The 18,892-nt window shown below is 40.8% G+C and overlaps 4 protein-coding genes across 10 annotated transcripts; 3 read left to right on the forward strand and 1 right to left on the reverse strand.

Annotated features, from left to right (window-relative positions):
• The first annotated feature begins 2,517 nt into the window (after positions 1 to 2,517).
• On the forward strand, positions 2,518 to 6,047 carry LOC130688387 (activating transcription factor 7-interacting protein 1-like). 3 transcript variants are annotated; one of them, XM_059497024.1, is made up of 9 exons: positions 2,518 to 3,483; positions 3,561 to 3,934; positions 4,016 to 4,156; positions 4,232 to 4,372; positions 4,437 to 4,592; positions 4,656 to 5,131; positions 5,200 to 5,453; positions 5,520 to 5,695; positions 5,761 to 6,047. In XM_059497024.1, exons 1-9 carry the CDS (start codon positions 3,150 to 3,152, stop codon positions 5,857 to 5,859), a joined length of 2,151 nt encoding a protein of 716 aa, XP_059353007.1. In that variant the 5' UTR covers positions 2,518 to 3,149; the 3' UTR covers positions 5,860 to 6,047. The 3 variants fall into 3 exon arrangements, with proteins under 3 accessions (XP_059353007.1, XP_057367346.1, XP_059353006.1); XM_057511363.2 differs by having other exon boundaries at positions 2,521 to 3,483; positions 4,437 to 5,131; XM_059497023.1 differs by having other exon boundaries at positions 2,522 to 3,483; positions 3,564 to 3,934; positions 4,437 to 5,131.
• Positions 6,048 to 6,317: 270 nt separating this feature from the next.
• On the forward strand, positions 6,318 to 7,228 carry LOC130688412 (signal peptidase complex subunit 2-like). The gene is made up of 3 exons (XM_057511398.2): positions 6,318 to 6,452; positions 6,540 to 6,754; positions 6,822 to 7,228. The coding sequence occupies exons 1-3, from the start codon at positions 6,432 to 6,434 to the stop codon at positions 7,165 to 7,167; spliced, it is 582 nt and encodes a 193-aa protein (XP_057367381.1). The 5' UTR covers positions 6,318 to 6,431; the 3' UTR covers positions 7,168 to 7,228.
• Positions 7,229 to 7,308: 80 nt separating this feature from the next.
• LOC130688397 (glycogenin-1-like) lies at positions 7,309 to 10,522 on the reverse strand. Of its 3 annotated transcripts, XM_057511376.2 has the most exons (9): positions 10,334 to 10,522; positions 9,759 to 9,900; positions 9,512 to 9,686; positions 9,288 to 9,450; positions 9,092 to 9,218; positions 8,875 to 9,034; positions 8,507 to 8,749; positions 8,321 to 8,476; positions 7,309 to 7,943 (listed from the first exon to the last, which is right to left on the reverse strand). In XM_057511376.2, coding segments are annotated over exons 1-9 (1,419 nt in total). In that variant the 5' UTR covers positions 10,335 to 10,522; the 3' UTR covers positions 7,309 to 7,691. The 3 variants fall into 3 exon arrangements, with proteins under 3 accessions (XP_057367359.1, XP_059352825.1, XP_057367360.1); XM_059496842.1 differs by having other exon boundaries at positions 8,321 to 8,749; XM_057511377.2 differs by lacking the exons at positions 8,321 to 8,476; positions 8,507 to 8,749 and having other exon boundaries at positions 10,334 to 10,519.
• Positions 10,523 to 11,370: 848 nt separating this feature from the next.
• On the forward strand, positions 11,371 to 17,253 carry LOC130688409 (calmodulin-A-like). 3 transcript variants are annotated; one of them, XM_057511393.2, is made up of 7 exons: positions 11,371 to 11,795; positions 12,512 to 12,689; positions 13,721 to 13,939; positions 14,417 to 14,552; positions 15,949 to 16,087; positions 16,230 to 16,378; positions 16,470 to 17,253. In XM_057511393.2, coding segments are annotated over exons 1-7 (849 nt in total). In that variant the 5' UTR covers positions 11,371 to 11,793; the 3' UTR covers positions 16,496 to 17,253. The 3 variants fall into 3 exon arrangements, with proteins under 3 accessions (XP_057367376.1, XP_057367377.1, XP_057367375.1); XM_057511394.2 differs by having other exon boundaries at positions 11,371 to 11,713; XM_057511392.2 differs by lacking the exon at positions 11,371 to 11,795 and having other exon boundaries at positions 12,304 to 12,689.
• Positions 17,254 to 18,892: the final 1,639 nt, after the last annotated feature.

Below are 18,892 nucleotides of genomic sequence, written 5' to 3' on the forward strand. Positions count from 1 at the left end.
ATGGTTTAATGACGGGAATTGAAAGATGCCTCAGGGTTGTTTAAGACTGTAAGAAACGACCGCAAGGACAAACGCGGTATTCGGCGAGCTTAGCGACTTCTTTTTAGTAGTCCAGCCACTTATTACCGGAGCAGTTGTCGAACGAATCCGGCGGAAAAAGTTCTTTGTTTTTTTCTTAGTTTTGGTAAGTGCCATCCTTTCTTTAGCTATTGCTATTGCCCAGTTCAGCAGAGAATACTCATTTCTTGCTCATTTTGTTCGATTACAAGCTACAATAAATTTAAGTTTACGAGTGTAAGTACTGTATACTTACAAAACCAAAGAGCTTGATGGTCGAGCTTGTAGTGTTCTTGTAGAATGTGCTCGAGGGGTAGAGCAGACTAAGCAAGTCAATGACACTATTGTCTTCATTTCGTCTTCATCATCAGGTTTGTAATCTGGTGAATAGCCATTTCCATCGATGAAGTGGAGGAGAGTCGGATACAAATAGATTTCCTTCACATTCGCTTCATCTTACAGTACGTGGCGGGAAACATGATCACGCACTTTTTGTCTTTTCATCCTATTGCACTAGAGGGTTCTGCCAAAGCAGTCGAATCAGCACAATGTCATTCACGTTGGAGCTCATTTCCATCACGTTGCTTGTTAATATCAGCTATTAATTTCATGCCTTACGGGCTTCACCAGAATAAAAATTACTAGCATTTTTTAAACCCTTGTCTTTGATTATTCGGCGAGCAAGAAATATGTGGGTATAGTAGGCATCAAGCTCAATTGCGAACGGGTGTATTAGGGATCAAGCAAAAATAATGAATCTTCGTATTCACAAAATCATGCATGTAAAGAAGAAAGAATTAATAAAGTATTCTGCAAGTGTGAAAAGTGACGAGTAACCGATCGATCGAAGTTGAGAATTTCCTGCTATTCATCCCCAGCTTACAAAATATTCCTTTATCCAGAAACCTGCTTCACCAGTTCAACCTTCTTTTTATCTTGGGGTCTGCGGGGAATTTTGGATCAGTCGTTTGTTTTAATAATATACCAATTGAGGACAACTTTTCTTCAGCCGCAACTGTGTTCTCTACTGCTTTACGATTATTGAGATGTATCGATAGCTATATACAGCTATCAATCGATTATCATTGGGTAATCTTAATACAAAATGCCAGAGAAATTTACATTGTCACATTTCATCCAGAAGGCCATTGTGTTCCTTGTATAGCCTTTCTGTGTGAAGCCAAAAGGAAGGTTATACGAAGGTCATAGAGGCGCAACTTGGTATCCCGAGCGGAATAACAACTGGGACTGTCGGGCGAACGAAGCGTCGATAGTTGGTTAGACCAATCAGCAAACGATCCAGTAATATGAAAGCGGGCGGACGGGACCCCGACGACGGCGGCGCACCCACAAGTGGCGCGACCAAACGATCGTTCTTCCTCCCATCCTTTTCCCCTTGTACAGTTTCGTCCCGCTATACACACACACACTCACACAGACGTACACACTCACACAGTTTTGGGTTGGGGAGCCCGTATGGAATAAACTTTTGGAAAACAATACTAAAAAGAGGAAAAATGGAAATTCTGGAAAATATTACAAGACGAAAGGCTTCGTTAACGGATTTTCCGGTTTTCGTTCCGACAGCTGCTGGAGTATTTTACCTTTTCTTATAATTGAGGAAATACCATTGTGACACACTTATTTTACAATTCAAGCATCGGCTGGATATTACGGTTCAGATCAATTGGCTCGTCAGCCATTTCGTGACGTCAATGCCCTGGGACACTTTAAGACCTGCGCATTTGGTTAAACCCATTTTCGGTGTTTGCCGAATTGAGTTTGTCAGTACCGCTGAGCATCTTTTGTGCATGCGTTTTAGATTAGTCAAACTATTTCCTGTTCCAGATTTGCATTATGCAATCGGTATGAAAGAAAACGCCTTTTTTTTATTTCAAAAGGCTTCAAAATGCTATTGCTAGGAGTACGAAGAAGCAGAAGGATTTACTGTTTTTCGGCTTAAAAATAACGAATAGTTCAGTCTTTAGACGTCAGCAGCAGGACAATCGGTCCCACTACCTAATCAGCTGATGACTAGTACACAAGTATATGTAGTTATGTACACATGTACGATCAAACCAAACTTAGGATGGCATCAAAAAGATCATATCGTCAACCATAGCTTTATAATGTACCAGGTCATAGTATAAGAATGATTCGTTGACCTCCATCTCGTCCATTCACGTTGAAGTTTTAGGCTTCTTGATTTCGAATTCGCACTGCTGCTATTTGACACCAATTACAAAAATGTAAAAAATGTATCAATGACCCCGGTCTTTATAAAAGCTAGACGCAAAAGTTATGTTTCGACAATCATGGCAAACGGAGATTACAACATACCTGGCGTACGCAAACGATCGTCGCTCCTGAAACCTTGGATGGGGAATATGAGAGAGGGGAGGGGAGAGGGAATAGATATAGATAGAGAGAGAGGGAGAGAGAGAGAGAGAGAGAGACAGTGAGTGAGCGCCCCGAGGGTTTTTTTGCTGGAGACGAGTTGTGTTATACTACCAACCGTTGTACTGCTATTCACAGCCTGGCACCAAGGAACCCAAGACCCCCATTTCGAATCGCTCTGAACACTTTGTACCTTTCTTTTTGTAGGCTTGTTCATTTTTCTTGTTGGGCCTAGTAATCGTAAAACTAGACATTGACTATTTAGGTAAACGGACGAAAAACATTGCTCGCATTTCAGTCCACTTTTGGTGGCTGATGCAAGTTTTCGAGAGGAGGCGGTGGCAAAAGATTTTTTTACCTTCGGGGTTGGCAAGAGAGGTCGTCAGGAAAGTGGGAGCGCCTGAGGGTGATCTTAGCTATCGATTGAAAACTAGAGAAAATTTCGTATCGATTGTGAAAATAGGGAAAGAGCGCGCCCCTCTAGGTTGTTTGTTCCTTCGGCCAACCGTTAGAGTGGTAGAGTTGTTGTATCGGTTGTACCAGGAGGATCGCAGGACGTAGCGCTCCTGCGTGTAGTTGTTCTAATCCCTTAGCTGGTGGTCGTACTCGAGTGATTGACATCACCACCCTCTCTGTGATTTGTAATAGGAACTGTTTTTTTTTTTTTCACGACTTGGATTGGATTCTGTTTCAACATGGTGGACGATGGAAGAAAAGTGGATCAAGCGGATCAAGTGATCACGGAGACGACACCAATTGTCAATCCGAGTTTAAAGCTGAAGATCAATTTACGTGATCGTCAAACCATTTATGGCAAACGCCATCGCAGTTCTTCACCAGCCAACAGCAGCGATTCATCATCAACATATGGATCAACTCGGTCATCAAGCCGCCATCATGCAGTCCGTGCCGGTGGCGTTCAGGCTTCCTCGATCAAGCGAAACCGCAGAGAACTGAACCAACGGCGTCGTGCGGATGAGGTTGACGAACCCTCACCTCAGACAGAGACTCCGCCCTCTTCGTCCAATGGTAAACATTCTTTCTGGCATTGCAACAAGCACCTTTTTCTATTAATTAACAATGCATACTTAATTTTTCTTTTCTAGTAGGTTCTCCAGCGAAGAGAAATGCAACGGAAACGGACAGTCGTCATATGGAAATGAGAAAAGTACGAATAGGTTCCGGCGGAGGATTCTCGGAAGTGTCGGTGACCACCAAGGAAAGAAGGACAAAATCACTCGAATCACCTGATGGAGGCATACCGACTAGCAATATCCTGTTGGTTGACATGAATGGCGATGAAACGCCAAGTTCGATAAACGAGAACCAAATTGTTGACCCTTCTGGCTCTCCTCCCGCTTCTCCAGTGGAAAAAGAAGTTAAATGCGAAGTCGAAATGAAAAGTCCCAAACTCGAAACCAAACTTGAAACCAAACTTGGTGCTGCTACTAGCAAACTGGTTAAGCGACTGACCCGAGAAGTAAATATTTGGTTCTTTCCATCATTTGCTATTTTTCTAAGTGGAATGTTAAAAAATAATCTAACTGTGATAATGATTTAGGAGCTGGAGCGTCTGGTGATGGAACAAATGTGTTTATCCATTCGTGAACGTGGCATCACTGGGGAATTGGAACGGAAACTAGAAGCGGCCGATGCCCAACTCGACCGATACCGTCGCCGTTCCGAAGCTCTTCATAAGCAGGTATTTTGATTTTTGCCTAAGCGTATAGTAATGACGATTCTTTATTTAATGTTTTTTTTTTCTCTTTGTGCATAGGTGTCTGATTTAGAGCTTGTAGTTCGAAGATTCGTACAGCAGTCTAAGAATCGCAACCAAACAATCACGCCTCCCATGAAAATGACACGTTCCGTTGGGTTGCAAATCAATCTAGCTTCTCATCCTAGTATTGCACAACAAGTAAGATTTACATTTCACGGTATTTCGTCATCCAACTTGCTGACGTCTTGTTATTTATGTTCAGATGGCGGCGCTGAAAAAACCCGCTGAAGCAAAACCAGCCGTTTCGATTGTTCCTGCTGTTACCATAAGGCCTGCTAGTAATCCTACGCAATCAGTAGCCACATCTGTTGCACCGTCAATGACATCACCAAATTCTTCCGCCAACAACTTGGCTCGAGTACCTATACCACCCAGCTTCACGATGCAATCTCCTGACATTGCTTCTTATGTGCCACAACAGGCCGTGCCCCGCTACAGGACAGCTCCGCAGAGACGGGTAGAAGAAGCTCCAAATTCACCTAAAATTGCAACCTATGTCAACATTGGCGGTATCAAATCGATCCCTGGAGGCGCCAGTGTTGCAAGCAAGTTGCTAAAGAACTCGGTCAACATCACGCCTGTGGTACCACTATCGGTGAAACAACAACCTAATCAAAGCCAACCCAATCCTGGCACTGTGGCTGCCATGCTCGCTCGGGCACGATCGGCTACTACAGGAGATCTGAATAATACATCTGCCCAGCAGTCCATACCAGCATGTGTTCCTATGGCTCGTTGGTCCAAAGTGCCAGCCTCTAGGGCCACCACGGTCAATAAAGTTACACTTCCCGGCCGTCTCCCCAACGTCATTGATCTTACTGATGAAGATTTAGAAAAAGAAAGGGCAGCTGCCGCCGCCGGACGACTTATTGTCCCTAGACCAATGCCCAAAGCCTCGTAAGCATTAAATTGTGTTATCTTTTCATTTGGATTATAACGTAATTGTATTTTCTTTTAAATTGTAGGCCGACAAATGGCACAGCTCCTAATGCAACGTCCAATGGACTGCCCCGTGGAGTCGCATTAAAGTCTACTACGTTGAACGGCCGCTCTCCGTTGTCAGCCAGTAAGGCCCCCATTTCGCCGTCGCCAAATATAAATACCAAACCAGCATTGACACACCCTGCTCCTCTTCCGCCTGCGCCAGTTGGGCCTGTTAACCCATCGTGGAAGTCTGTCGCTCCCCGGCCAACCCTAGACATTAAACGCGTTGCCAATGGTAATTACAGTTTTCTTTTGCAACTCAAGTATGCCATTAAATTGAGTTTGTTTTCCTCCATTTCAGGCATTGTTCTATCTTGGAATATGCAAGGAAACTTGTCTCATCACGCAGATATTGCTTCATATCAACTGTTCGCTTATCAAGAAGGGTCGGATCCGCCAACAGTCAACGGAAGTGTTTGGAAGAGAGTTGGAGAGGTTAAGGCCCTGCCTTTACCAATGGCCTGTACTCTAACGCAGGTAAATTTTAGGTGAAAGTTCTGTAAAAGAATTTAATGTAATTGATTTCGTTTTCATTATGCTAGTTCCTTGAGGGTCATCGTTACCATTTTGCAGTACGGGCCATGGACGTTCACGGACGTGCAGGACCGTACAGCGAGCCAGGAACCATTATTTTGTCTTGAAATTGACTTGCACAAAGACAGAATACTATGCGCGTTTACCTCGGTTTGTAGAGGATTTCCTAAGGCTGTTGACTTTTGTCATTGGATATCCGACAAATTACTGCCTAACCTGACCCTTTCAATTGTTATTTTCTTATTCATGTGTTTCAACCGATTTTTTGTTTAAAATAAATGAATTGACCAATTCACAGCTGAAAATGTGTGTCGTTGTTTGGAAAGCTTATTCGAGGCATGATCAACGAAAGATGTATCTCGTCAGTGATGAAATTCTCGTCTAACGCTCGATAAAACCAGGTATGTAAAAGAGATGGGCACATGGATCATAAACGATTGGATGAATCTTGCAGCGGCAAACTTCCCTTTTTTTTTTACTTCCTACTTTTCTTACTTTCATGCTAAAATTCCAATCCCAAAATCCGGCATGCTTACAATTTGTTAAGTCCAAATTCCAATTCCACTTTCAGCGAAGTATTGTAGGCTATTATTGAGATGTGGCAACATCGGAGTTCTGAAACGTCAGCCTAGACGTCAGCAGCAGTTTTACGGCAAAACAAGTATCGTCACAAACAGAAATGGCCGGCCAAAGCGAACAGGTTTGTACTTTCCAAGCAAATTTTATATTGTACACTAGTTTAACTCTTAACGACTGAGAATTGAAAATTCTGATATTTTGTTTACAGAAAGAACCGGCGAAAGTACTGAAAGTGAACAAGTGGGATGGAGCCGCTGTCAAGAACGCTCTCGACGATGCCGTCAAGGAAGTCTTGGTGGACAAGTTTAACTACACGGAAAATTTCGCTCTTGTTGATGGACGTCTAGCTATTTGCACTCTTGCTGTCAGTATTGCTGGCTTTGCCTTACTATGGGACTATCTACACCCATTTCCACAATCTAAGTAATAAGTATAAAGTTTACACTTATAGATTTAGTTTCAAACAATGAAATATCTTTTATTTGTACAGGATTGTTTTACTAGTTTGTGTGCTTGGTTACTTTCTTCTAATGGGAGTTCTTACTCTGTACACAACACACAAGGAGAAGGGAATTTTTGTTTCAGCCTACCAAAAAGATTCTGCTGGAGGAGGTGCAATGAGTTCTTGGGAAGCTAGCTCTTCTCTGAACAAGTATGATGATTTGTATGAACTGGTATTGTCATACAAAGATGGGAAAACCAAGAAAGTCAGGGAGGCAAAATCCAAGAGATCTGTAGCACAGTATTTTGATGACAATGGTGTATTATTGATGGAACTTGTGGAACCTGAAGTGACGAAGCTTCACAATAATTTGTTTGGACGCAAAAATAAATAAACAGAATTGGTAAAACCAAGTTTGATTTTTCATAAACATACTTTGGTATAACCATATTTAATTTTTGCATTTAAAATGATTTAACTTCCTTCCCACATGAAATGTTAAATCTCGATGTATGTAGAGGAAAATTAATATGTATACATATTAAGATTATATTTTATTTACCAACTAGTAACGCATTTCCAGATATTAGTTCCTTTTACTACAGACAACGGAAATTTGTTTTACCATACTACATTATTCATTTGATTTTCACAGTTCGAACATTTTAACATTCGATATTCATATTTGGAAAGATATACCCATGTATATCATATAGAGTCTCCAACAGAAAAAAAAATCATTCACTGAAGTTCAACAAATATTTCCCGGTCGACTCTACGTTTAAGCTCAACACACGATCCCGACTGAGAAGAACTGCCAAAATACAAGTTAGTAAAAGCAATAAAAGTGTTGGCGGCAAGTATGGCTTTTCCGGCGTTCATACGACAGATGAACTTCTGCATCACGTATTGTTCGATTCAAGGTTTCTTGTTACTTTCAAGCGTCTTTTTGATTTTTTGCATGATATTATCAAACGAATCCTTCCCAGTATAGTCGATAAACCCATGTTCCCATGCCTCCCGACTACTCGGGCCAGAATCCACTGACGCCGTGGCTTCAGCTGCGACTTCCGGTGGGCTGCTGACCAACGGTTTCTCGTCTTGGTTAGCAGTTATTGGCTCTGGTACTTCCTTGACTGTCAGTTGTGAGAACTGGGCAGCCACGCCAGTCTATCAAATTTTGATATCAAGGAAAAAAACAAAACAAAAATAAACAAGTATTAGAAAATGGCAAAACATACAAATTGAACGACAGGCAATTTCCACAAGTATCCCGAGTGCATACTTACACTATCTTCCCCTGATAATGTGGGCGAGCTTAACTTGGAAGAAAAAGTAGAAGCCAATTAAGTGTCATGTTAGTTCTTACACTAAATTTGTGGTTATTTAGCAAAGGGCAGTGAATATACAGACTGTTAAGGTGACCAACGCTACGCCTAATGATTTCCAGTTCCTAGAACTACCGGCTAATACTATATTCCTTTGTGGGTGACCAATCGAGGTGAAACCAAACTGATTCCGAAAAAACTCAGGCTCACGTGACTTACGTGTTCTGGTTGAGCACTGTCGGTATCAGACGCGAAAGAGTCGGATTCGATAAAAGAGGGTCTAGGTGTGGTAGTACTAGGTAAAGGAAGGTCTGATGTCAATTGAACTGGGGCGAATGAATAGTGGTTTAAAGTTGAAATCGAGGCAAATTCTAGGTCTGATGTTGATACGGAGTGAATTTTTAGGTCTGAAGTTGATACGTAGGGAGATTCTAGGTTTGAAGTCAACGTGGCCGACTGATTCAGGAGTGCAGCTTCAGCCACCCTCTCCTTCACGTCCAAGGCGTTCCAAGGTTGCTCCAGGGCAACGTTAACAAGTGTCAAGTTTTCAGTGTCAATACTGGTTGAACGAATGTTTTCTTTAGAAGAGGGCGAGGGAGGAACGTTATGCTGCTCAATCGATCGGTTATGAGGGCGTAGAATTGGGAACTATTTCAAAGATTTGTTTGGCAAGTCGTAAAACAATCACGAAATTAAAGTTTTGAAATGATGGCAAAAATTTCGAAAAAGGCGTTAAAAAAACCCAGCAAAACAGGAATAACTGAAGGACGTACCATGTCAGAAGACAGGTGAGGCAAGACATGGCAGATGAAAATGCGCCACCAAAGTGCGATGTGGTCTCCAGGAACTGGATTTTGGAACGCTGACGCCTCTGACGCCTGCCATGGTTTTGGTGAACCAATAAAGTGGACAATTCGCACATTTTTCCCAAACCTGTAAACGCCGAAAAATGTTAAGCAATGAGAACATCGTAGGTTCCATATCGCTTACTGTTTATATGCTGGCCGATAAGAATAGGACGCGGAAGCAGTCATATTATAAATGAAAGGCAATCGGCGATTTATATCTTTGGTGGCCCAGTCTGCGAAATAGGAATTGAGCAAGCCCTGGTCTCCACCTGAGGTACAACCATATATTATAACCTACTGTACTAGAACCAGAATATTCAGTGAAACTTTTGTAGTACCGTCAAAGCTCCCTTCAGCAACAGCGAACGCTACTAGTTTGCCATAAGTCTCCATGGAGGGTCTAAAAACGAAGACACCCGAATTAAAACAGTCCGGCCAGCCAGCGTCTGGGGCGGCGGAAAACTCCTCCCTATCAAAAAGCTCATCGCAGTTTTGGATAACCTGAAAATGCATGTGTTATTGCTTTAAAAGAATCCTGGCATGCTGGTGTTTCTTCATTTACCAGGGTATCTGCATCCAAAAAGACACATTTGCTGAAATCAGTCAATGTCCAGCAGTGTAACTTAGTGAAGGTGATTCCAAGTTCAGGTCTTGCAAGTAGAGCTAGGTGGGCACTGTCTTGTGAATCCATGACATTTACCTCTTGAACACGGCAAGAGATTTCACTGAGTCTATTCCTGTTAATGGAGAAAAACAAATAAAACCTGAAAATAAGTTTCTTAAACTACCAAAACACCAAAGAAAGTTACCTCATTGCAGAGCTGACTTGGTCAGTTATCATGACAACTAATGGCCTCGTAGAATTAACAGACTTCAAAGAATGTGCGAGTACCAAAGCTCCAACAGCATACGAATCATTGGTAGCTAATGTGACCCATGCTTCAGCTGCCACTATAGTAAAAACATCAAAATCATTTCAAGACAAATCTTAAAAAAAATTAATTAAGGGGATAACAAGGTCAGTCAAATTTGGCTTATAATCAGGACATCTATTTATAGCTGATTCTTGGTATGGGGATTTCAAAGAAGAACTATTTAGTGCACATCACAACTATGTAATGGCAATTCCTACTTATAAAAAATCATCAGCAACAGACATGATTTTTTTTACTTTTTTCAAGATACGCAATACCAGATACTACGATTCGACTGAACAGCGTACACACGAGCATAGTTAAAATTAGACGATCTATCATTCAGGTTGCTCAAAACAGTCAGGCACAACACGAAGGTCGCCAATTCAAATTCGTACAAAAACCTGTAGTACTTTTTGTAAAATTTGGAAAAAAAAACATTTGAAAACTAGATAAAATGCTATACTTACTTATTGTAATATGTGTGGCTACGATTGTGACACGAAAAGAGGGATTAGACAAATAAGGAGTTGATTTGACGGCTCGGTTACTACGTCTGAGGAAAACTGGGAATTTGAGAACACTCGACTCCCGCTCGAGGAGTTTCCGCCGGTCTCAGCTGAGAAGGTGCTGCAGAACTGCATAAAAAGTCTTTTAAGGGCGGTGAGCTAAAACAAAAAAAGAAGCATCTAGCGTTAGCTGACAGAACTATATCTAAGAGATAAATGTTGCCATCGGGCAAGGGATGGCACGTGTTAGTACAATTTCGAATAATGGTTACTAGGAGCTTGCAGGGCGTTTACCAGAAAAAAGGCTGGGTATGTCTCGTTGACAATTCAAGGTTATTATCTATTTAACATAGGCAGTGTCTGGTTACGTGTACAGACAAGTATCAAACCAGTTTGCAGCGACGTGCGAATGCCAGCAATAGAGTTCTCCTTATATAGTCTTGTCTATTACGTTTTCACAGCAACACCTTGAAAATGTGGCTGAACAAGAATTCAGCAAAATGGTCATGGATAGCTTAAATTTAATCTCGAAATGAACCAACTGGCTATTACGAAATTAGCGACCCCATCCCCCTGCAAGAAAATGGCCGGCATTTAAAGGAAAGGGTTCAAATCCCTGCTGATCCACAATGGAGGAATGCCCACAAAACTGTCGTTGGTCGGGGTTTTCAGTACGACTGCATTTTGTGAGAAGTCAAATGGTTTCCCATGTGATGTTTTTATCTGAGTGTGCGAATTCTTCTCACCAACTATTCGAGTTCGACCTCATAATGTTCAATTTTTTTATTGTAACACATAGATACATGACAAAACAGTGCTAGGTAGTGTTCAGTGACAATCATAGTCGCCGTACCGTAACGATAATCATGTCTCTGTTGGCCTCTGCATTAGCCACTACTAAGTATTTCACAATTTATATTGCATAAAATCACTCATTGGACTCATATAATTTATCCTTCACAGTAAAATCGTCATAGCTAGCAAGATGCACTCTGACGACGTGTGAGAAAATCAAGTATGGAGTCGCCGTTGTGTGCTTAACTTTTTGGCCGACATAGCACGTGTCGTTCCGTACAGATTCTGTTGTCATAAAATGGTTGTATGGGATAGCATTGCGCATGTCACATCGGCAAAAGGGTACAACAAAAACTGCCATGATTACCGAAGGAAGCTTCAGCTTCACAGTTTCGAGCAAACTGACATGGTGTCGTGTTTATCTCCTCTTGCTGTTTCAATTGAACTATATTACTTAGTGCCTTTGGACGTACACAAACATTGACCTTCAGTGGTTTCATAAACAACCGACGTTAAAAGGAACTCACTCAACACCTTGGCGAACGGGTAAAGATAAACTTTAAGGAAAGTTTTGGTGTCAACTAACATTGAACTCGAGGCAACTCTGTTGTGTTACGGTTCAACCAATGTTACTTCATCGGTTACATGCATGCCACTGATAGTTGTTTTATAATTCATGCATTTCACATCACGCACAGTTAAGCAGTCGGTAACAGTCACGCTGTTGGTCCCGGAACTACATAGTTAAAAGATTTTGGCCAGGCAAAGCTAGTGACATTACGAATTACTACCTCCCGGTGTCTGCCATGGTTGCATCTCGTATTTTCCTTGGAATTATTCATGGAGACATGGATAGATTTTTCTTTCATGGAATCTTTTAACTTATTTTGACTTCTTTGACAAAATTTGCTTGTTCGTGTTGAAAGATTTGTCTTTCTTGTGCACAGATTTGTGATAACTCGATTTCAGGGCTGAAAATCGACTACAATAGAACACATTTAAATCGGGGGAGTTTGCTTTCGGTTATGGGTTTTATTGAAATATTAAATGATAAAATTAACTGATATCGGGAATTCTATGGCTAATGATATTTTTTATTCATATAAGAATCACTAACCGGAAAAAAATGACAAAATATTTGGCAAACTGCTACAACGGCGCTGTCATTCAGTCCTTGTGCAAAAACCATTGTGCAAAAAGAACCAACTTTTGACAATAAATTCTCTGACAACAATAGTTGTCATAAAAAGTCTTTGTCTAACCGTTTTACGAAACCAAATAATGTGATATGCGTGTATGCCCCAAGGCTTTGAAATTCAATAACAACGTTACTTTCAATTGCAGGAAAAACATTGCAATCCCAGACGACGGCAGCTTCCCAAAGAAGATTTCCACAAAATACTTTACTTCAGGGAAATATTGCTCAGAGGACATTATGGCGTTCGCTGCAGCTCGCATGATACTCAAAGACAAACGAAGGAAACCGTCGCGCGAAGAGTACTCGCCCAGAAACCGAAGCAAGGTATATTCAGTTCCTTTTTTTCTTTACACATTTATAAATATAGTTGTTTAGTGATGTGTTGATGGATATAATTCCGTCTAAATTACCAGCAAAAAAAAAAGCTATTAGTGAGGCTTACTTCCCCACTGCCCCATAATCGTTATCTGGTGATCACGTATCATGCAGAATCTGAGTAGCGTGTAGGAAAGCAATTAATAACGTGGGCGTGAGGATGATACGTGATACCATTCCAGTTAGGATCACAATCTTAATGGTTTCTCATCGCTAGTAATGAATCTTCCCAAGAATCAAGAAAAATCAACTATGGTTCTTAGTTTTTCGTAAAAACGTGAATCGAATTCTGACGGATGTTTAGTGTATATTTGAATATTCTACCTTCAAGGGGACTGGTGTCACCTGATGGTCACTGGCTTGTAAGGCCAGCACGAACCGTTTATCGATCGAGCCATGGCCTTGCCTCTTATTTCGTGAGCTTTTACAGAATGCGAATGGCAGTGGGGAACGTACGCACCCTTCCTCAGGGACTTAATGTTTTCATTGCTTACCCAAGTGCAATGCCTTCTAATGACTGTATACATATAAGAATGTCTACCACCACGAATGAGTGAATCGTCATCGCAATTCAATTTAGTAAACGGTAATCAGGTTTTCGCCAGCTTCGAGAAATCGTTTCCTTTTTTTGTTTGTTTCCCTCTTTATTTGTGTTGTTCTTAACAATATCGATCCTGCTTTACGTGAGACGAGTATTACAGACAACAGTAAGGCACCACTATTTGTACGTTTCCCATCTTTGTGCCGTCACGGCCCTCGATCGCGTTGTTCTCCGTAACCAACGAACCCTACACACGAGACGAAATGACAAAGGCTGTGGAATTAACGTAACTGTATAAAGATATACGTTTATGCAATACTACTAAGCACACAGTTATTAAGATCAAATTTAAGTATTTGGGAAGAATGTTTTATTGTACATAAAATACGAGAACTGGTGTCAGATGACGTGATATGAATTATGATATGTTGGCAAATAGGCTCGGAGCAAACAGTCAGAAGGATCGATACACCTGTCAACAATTAACCAGCCCGTTGGATCCCCCAAACCTCCTGTTACAAAGAGCAATGATGCTGGCCCGAAGAGCAACTGTCAATCAGCAAAGCCTACGGGCAAGAATTCCGGCAATAACCGAAACAATCGAAAAGTCAAGAAAGCCTGCAACACTCAACACGAATTAACAGTCACAATTGACCTGGTAAGTTGTTTTCACGTATTTGTACTATGTTAGCTATTGGCTGTTGGTGACGGGGAAGAAACTAACTGACATGTATCCTAACTCCGAGACCCCATAGGTATTTAACATTTACATGTAACCACACTAGGATGTGACATCTACTGCGTAGGATATTCTTGGGCCGCATTAGACACAATAGAATTTTCTAATTAACTGCGCCAATTCTTCTGAATGAAATAACAAAATTTAGATTTAATATTTTCGTCGTTGTTTTTAATTTGCAACGTAGCTGAGTGTTTTCTAGTGTGCCTATATAGATGCACATGAGTGCTACTTTTAATAATTTCAAATCCCTTTATCAACTCACATCTGTGTAGAAGCATGCACGTGGAACTTACCCTATAAAAAAAGAAATTTTTTTCCAGTGGAGTAGAAGCTTTTGTCTGTCTCTCGTTTATAGTGACAAAAGTTATTATAGCATGTCTTGTTCTCTGGCAGTCGGAGCATGGACTAACAGAAGATCAAGTTGCCGATTTCAAAGAAGCCTTTATTGCGATAGACAAAGATGAGGATGGACTAATCACGGTGACAGAGCTGGGAAAAGTAATGAAATCTCTTGGCCAACGATCGACAGGTAATATGGTGTCTGTTTTCCCAATTATGTTTAACGTTTTGATTTTCAGACCTCCTCCTTTCGCGATTGGGCGTGTGTTTGATTGACACACGTTGCGAATCGCTGTCTTTTTCAATCAAGTTTTCCTCCGCCGGAAGACGTAAAACTACGCGTGACCTATATAACAAGCGAACGGGATCAATCTTTTCGCGTTATTGCGTGCAGAAGGAAGGTTTCAAAGAGGTTTTTTTCCCTATCGATTAGAAAAAAGAACGAATGTATTGATCGTTTGGCTAGTTTTAACTATCGATCGTGTGTAAATAGTCGAAGATGATGTGTAACTTGGCCCGGGATAGAACGCGAAGATTATTATTTGGCTTGCTTATGAAGTTATCCTAGACAAAGTTCGCTCTTCTTCAAAGTTTGAAGCTACATATACAGTAGTTTGCTCATCAGTTTTTTTTCATTTTTAGATTGTATACATGGTAACCTAGTTGGCACTTTCTTGCAATAGATCTTAGCTTAGACAATCTCAGAAGGGGGCCTGCATGTTTCCCTTTTTTCCCCCTTCCAACGCACGGAGTAGAAGATACGAATCGATACCGTCTAGTCTGAATGAAAATCTGCACCCAAAAGGAGGAAAATCTAATCTTCCAACGCCCCACTGTGTTACTTTGAATCCTGGCAAGAATGTGGAACTCGTAACAAGCGCATAGTGAATGAAATACTTCATTTAGCGTGGGCGTACATCAATAACGTGCAAGTGACTTGAAGGCCTCTGCAAGTGAAAAACTAATATCCGAATAGTAGAGGATCTTGGCGTCATTGGCATGCAGAGTTTCCTTATTAAATTTACCTTCTCATTACACATTATAATTGGGTTCTCGTACGAACCTGTATGATTGGCTAGCTATTTGAACTAGCTTACTGAAACTAACATTTAGAACCCCCCCCCCCCCTCTTGACCTGTATTAACATTTGCACATTAAGCGTTTGGTAAAGCATTTTAATCAAAACTAAGCGAGTGGGGCTTGGAGACTGTCAAAATGGGTTTTTGTTGGCGGACCTCGCGCGTACCCGTTCTCTATCGGATGGCGTGGGACGTGGAGCGAAAAGACACTATAGGGGATTTTTGATTGCAACTTTAAGTGAACAACAACTCCCCGTGTAGCCTACGTTCAGCCTTTTGGGGATTAAAAGCTTCGGCGTAGAGGGAACGACAAAGAGCAAGAAACAATAGCAAAATTTGGCTTGTCTACCCGTGCACGTGAATCGTATACCGAAGTACCGGACGAAAGAGCGTTTTGATTTCATATTTGTGTTCTGTGTATCTAGGATGTCTTTTACGTAATTTAAGACAAAGGCGAAAGTGCAAGTAACTAAAAAAATGAGTAAAACCATTTGTTTGCTTAAAAAGACAAAGAACTGAAGACGCTCGTGCGTGAAGTATCGAACAGCAACCTGCGCAACATGGTGGAATTCAACGAATTTCTGCAATTAATGTCGAAGAAAATGAAGAACGATGGATGCGAAGAAGAGCTGCTCGAGGCATTCAGGTGAGTTCTAACATTTTACTATGGTAATCAAAGGAACTTTCTTATTAGTTCTTGACGTATTTCTATTGTAAATCTGCCTTTACTGGCCTCATTCGTTGCGATAGCATCGATTTTTTTATTATGAATGTTATATTTGCTACAGGGTATTTGACAAACTAGGAGAGGGTTGGATCATGTCAGCAGATCTACGTGACGTAATGCAACATTTGGGCGAACGATTGTCTGATCTTGAAGTTGACGACATGCTTAAGGAAGCTGATCGTGATAACAATGGCCGTGTCTTCTATCAAGGTATGTATACACATTCTTAATTCATTAACCTATTTGAAGGGTAATTTTGAAATAATCCTAATTTCAATTTGATTTTCACTTCGTTTCACAGAGTTTGTCGAGTTATTGACTAAGTAAATCGCCTGAAAAAATAAAATATCCACAACAGAAACAACACTTATTTTTCAAGAAGAAGAGGCTAAAGTGGACGGCTACGGGTTGTGCTTTTTTTTTTTAAATCATTTACAAAGAAAATCATCAAAACCGAAGAAAAGCTGGTGAACATTGCGGCTGCTGACGCTCTGTAACCTAAACACAGATTAGGATCGTGTTGAAAGTGCATCAACATTAGCTTTTGTGTTCTATAATGCTGTGCCAAATTGTGGGTAACGGTGTAACGTCCTTCGAATGGCAATATTAGGTGTTTACATGTTTTGTTATTGCGGTTAAATGTCTGAATTCGATGTTAGTTTTGGCACAGGAGCTAGTCACTTCGTCGTGTTCCATCACACACACACAAACACACACACCAAAAAGAATGTTATCATGTTGCTGTCTTCGTTTTCGTGTTCATGTGTGCGTGTTTGTCTGATTGTGCGGGCTTGTAGGAGACGATAGAGAGTGAGAGTTTCCCTAATTAGGTTGTTAAAGTTCAGCAAGTCAATAGTTTTCTTTGGGAAAAAAAATCCCATCTTAGCAATGGCTTCAGTTAGAACCCAAAGCTGTTTGTTGATTTTTCATTTGATGTTTGGTTATATTGTTAACTGGAAAATGCTGGGTTATAGGCCCGCCGTTGTTCAAATATTTGCCAAAGTTTAGTTTCTGATTGTCTTCGCATTTTATGTGTGAATCGTTGATCGAGCTACTGGAACTTTCAAATAAACAATTTAAAAGAAAGGGAATTCACAACTTCAATTTGTGATCTAAGCTTTTGGTGTACTGCATTGGTAGGATTGCCCCGCCGTTTTACTTTCGTTCAGAAATTTCCAAGAACAGAAAAAAATGTGTGAAATCATCATTACCAAGAAGAGTCACGTTCATACGCAGTCGCCTGCAACTGCGACAAAGCTTTTGTCTCGTCGTTCTCTAGTGGCTCAATGAAAATGCCTCGCCTCCTCCCACGCGAAAATAAAAGTAGCCTATAAAAGCTTAAGTGCAAACTGAGAGCAAGGCAAAGCTGAAGAAGCAAGTTAACTGACTATAGTGGAAAAAAAGAAATTACATTGGCGTTATCGTAACCGTAAATATGGATTAGTCTTAGGATTGCGATTTGCGACAATGTGACCCTTAAATTATTTTTTAAAATGCCCGCCTGACGTTAAAACTTCCAGTCAATTGTTTCCAAAGACACCGCCTTAAAGTTCTAAATCAAAAATGGTTGCCGGTATTCTTTTACGTAGCGGTAGATTTTCACGCACAGCGCTTTTTCACGCAGGACGTGACTTGCGCGCTTAATTTGATGGCATTTAAAGCTGTAGTCCCTGTGCCTTTGGCTTAATTATAAAGCTCTGTGAAGTGTGAGGGCACTCGGTTTTAATAAAAAAAAAAAAAAAGAAGAGAAATACGTGAGGAATTTATTTTTAAGTGCTGTCAAATGGTAGAGAATACCACATGTTAAAAAACGGGACATGAAATGCTTGTTTGTGGCATACGTAAAATCCTTCGTTCATGAATGAATTCTCAAAATAGCTTTCAGAAAACAAGAATAGAAAAAAAAACGATAGAGGTGCTAGCATGAAGCTAACGATCGTTGGCGTGTCGGCCTGCAAATAGAAAGCAAACGTTTCGTAAATATTTGATCCATAAATCTTTTATAACAAAAGGTCCTGGAAGTGGAAAAAGAATTCGTATCATTCTTATCGATCCCTAGACGAGGAGCATTCATTGCACAGGCGACATCTTTGCGTTCGTCGTGTTCCACGTACTCTTAAATCTGAAATGGATCACGTAAAAATGTATTTCTAATCAAGGAGTGCAATCATTTTTGATTTTCCATTAAACTTGTGCCGTTAACAAAGGAATATACGAGTGTGTCTATGCCTATATTAGTTTTATCTTAACGGAGACGATAATGAGTTGCTGTATTTCGTAAATGATTGAGCCTCGATAGAGCATATCATATAGTATAGGGAAAAGGGAAATGGAGCCGACAAGAATTCATTATAGCCTGTGACGTTTTTACTTTAGGCAAACCTACACCGGAGGCAGCTCAAATTGCGCCGAGTAAACCTAGACCCCATACCGCGCGGCAACTGTGGATTAATTATCTCGCGAATACAGAGTCGACAGTTGGAAATTGCTGAGATGCATTCATTTCCGTTCCAACTTATCGTTTTCTTTACTGAATAAGGTTGCGCGGAAAATCGTGCAAAATGATGGGGTTTATATATTCTTTAGAAGAAATGAATGTCGGAAGAAACAGAAGAAGCGATGTTACCCCAGCAAAAAAGTACACGATATACTGAGAAGCTACAGTTTTAGGGGACTGCCACAAAGCGCGGATGAAATATAAAATTAGTTCTTGGAAATACATTG

The sequence above is a fragment of the Daphnia carinata genome, chromosome 9, assembly GCF_022539665.2.
Source record: "Daphnia carinata strain CSIRO-1 chromosome 9, CSIRO_AGI_Dcar_HiC_V3, whole genome shotgun sequence".
In the NCBI taxonomy this organism is placed as follows: domain Eukaryota; kingdom Metazoa; phylum Arthropoda; class Branchiopoda; order Diplostraca; family Daphniidae; genus Daphnia; species Daphnia carinata.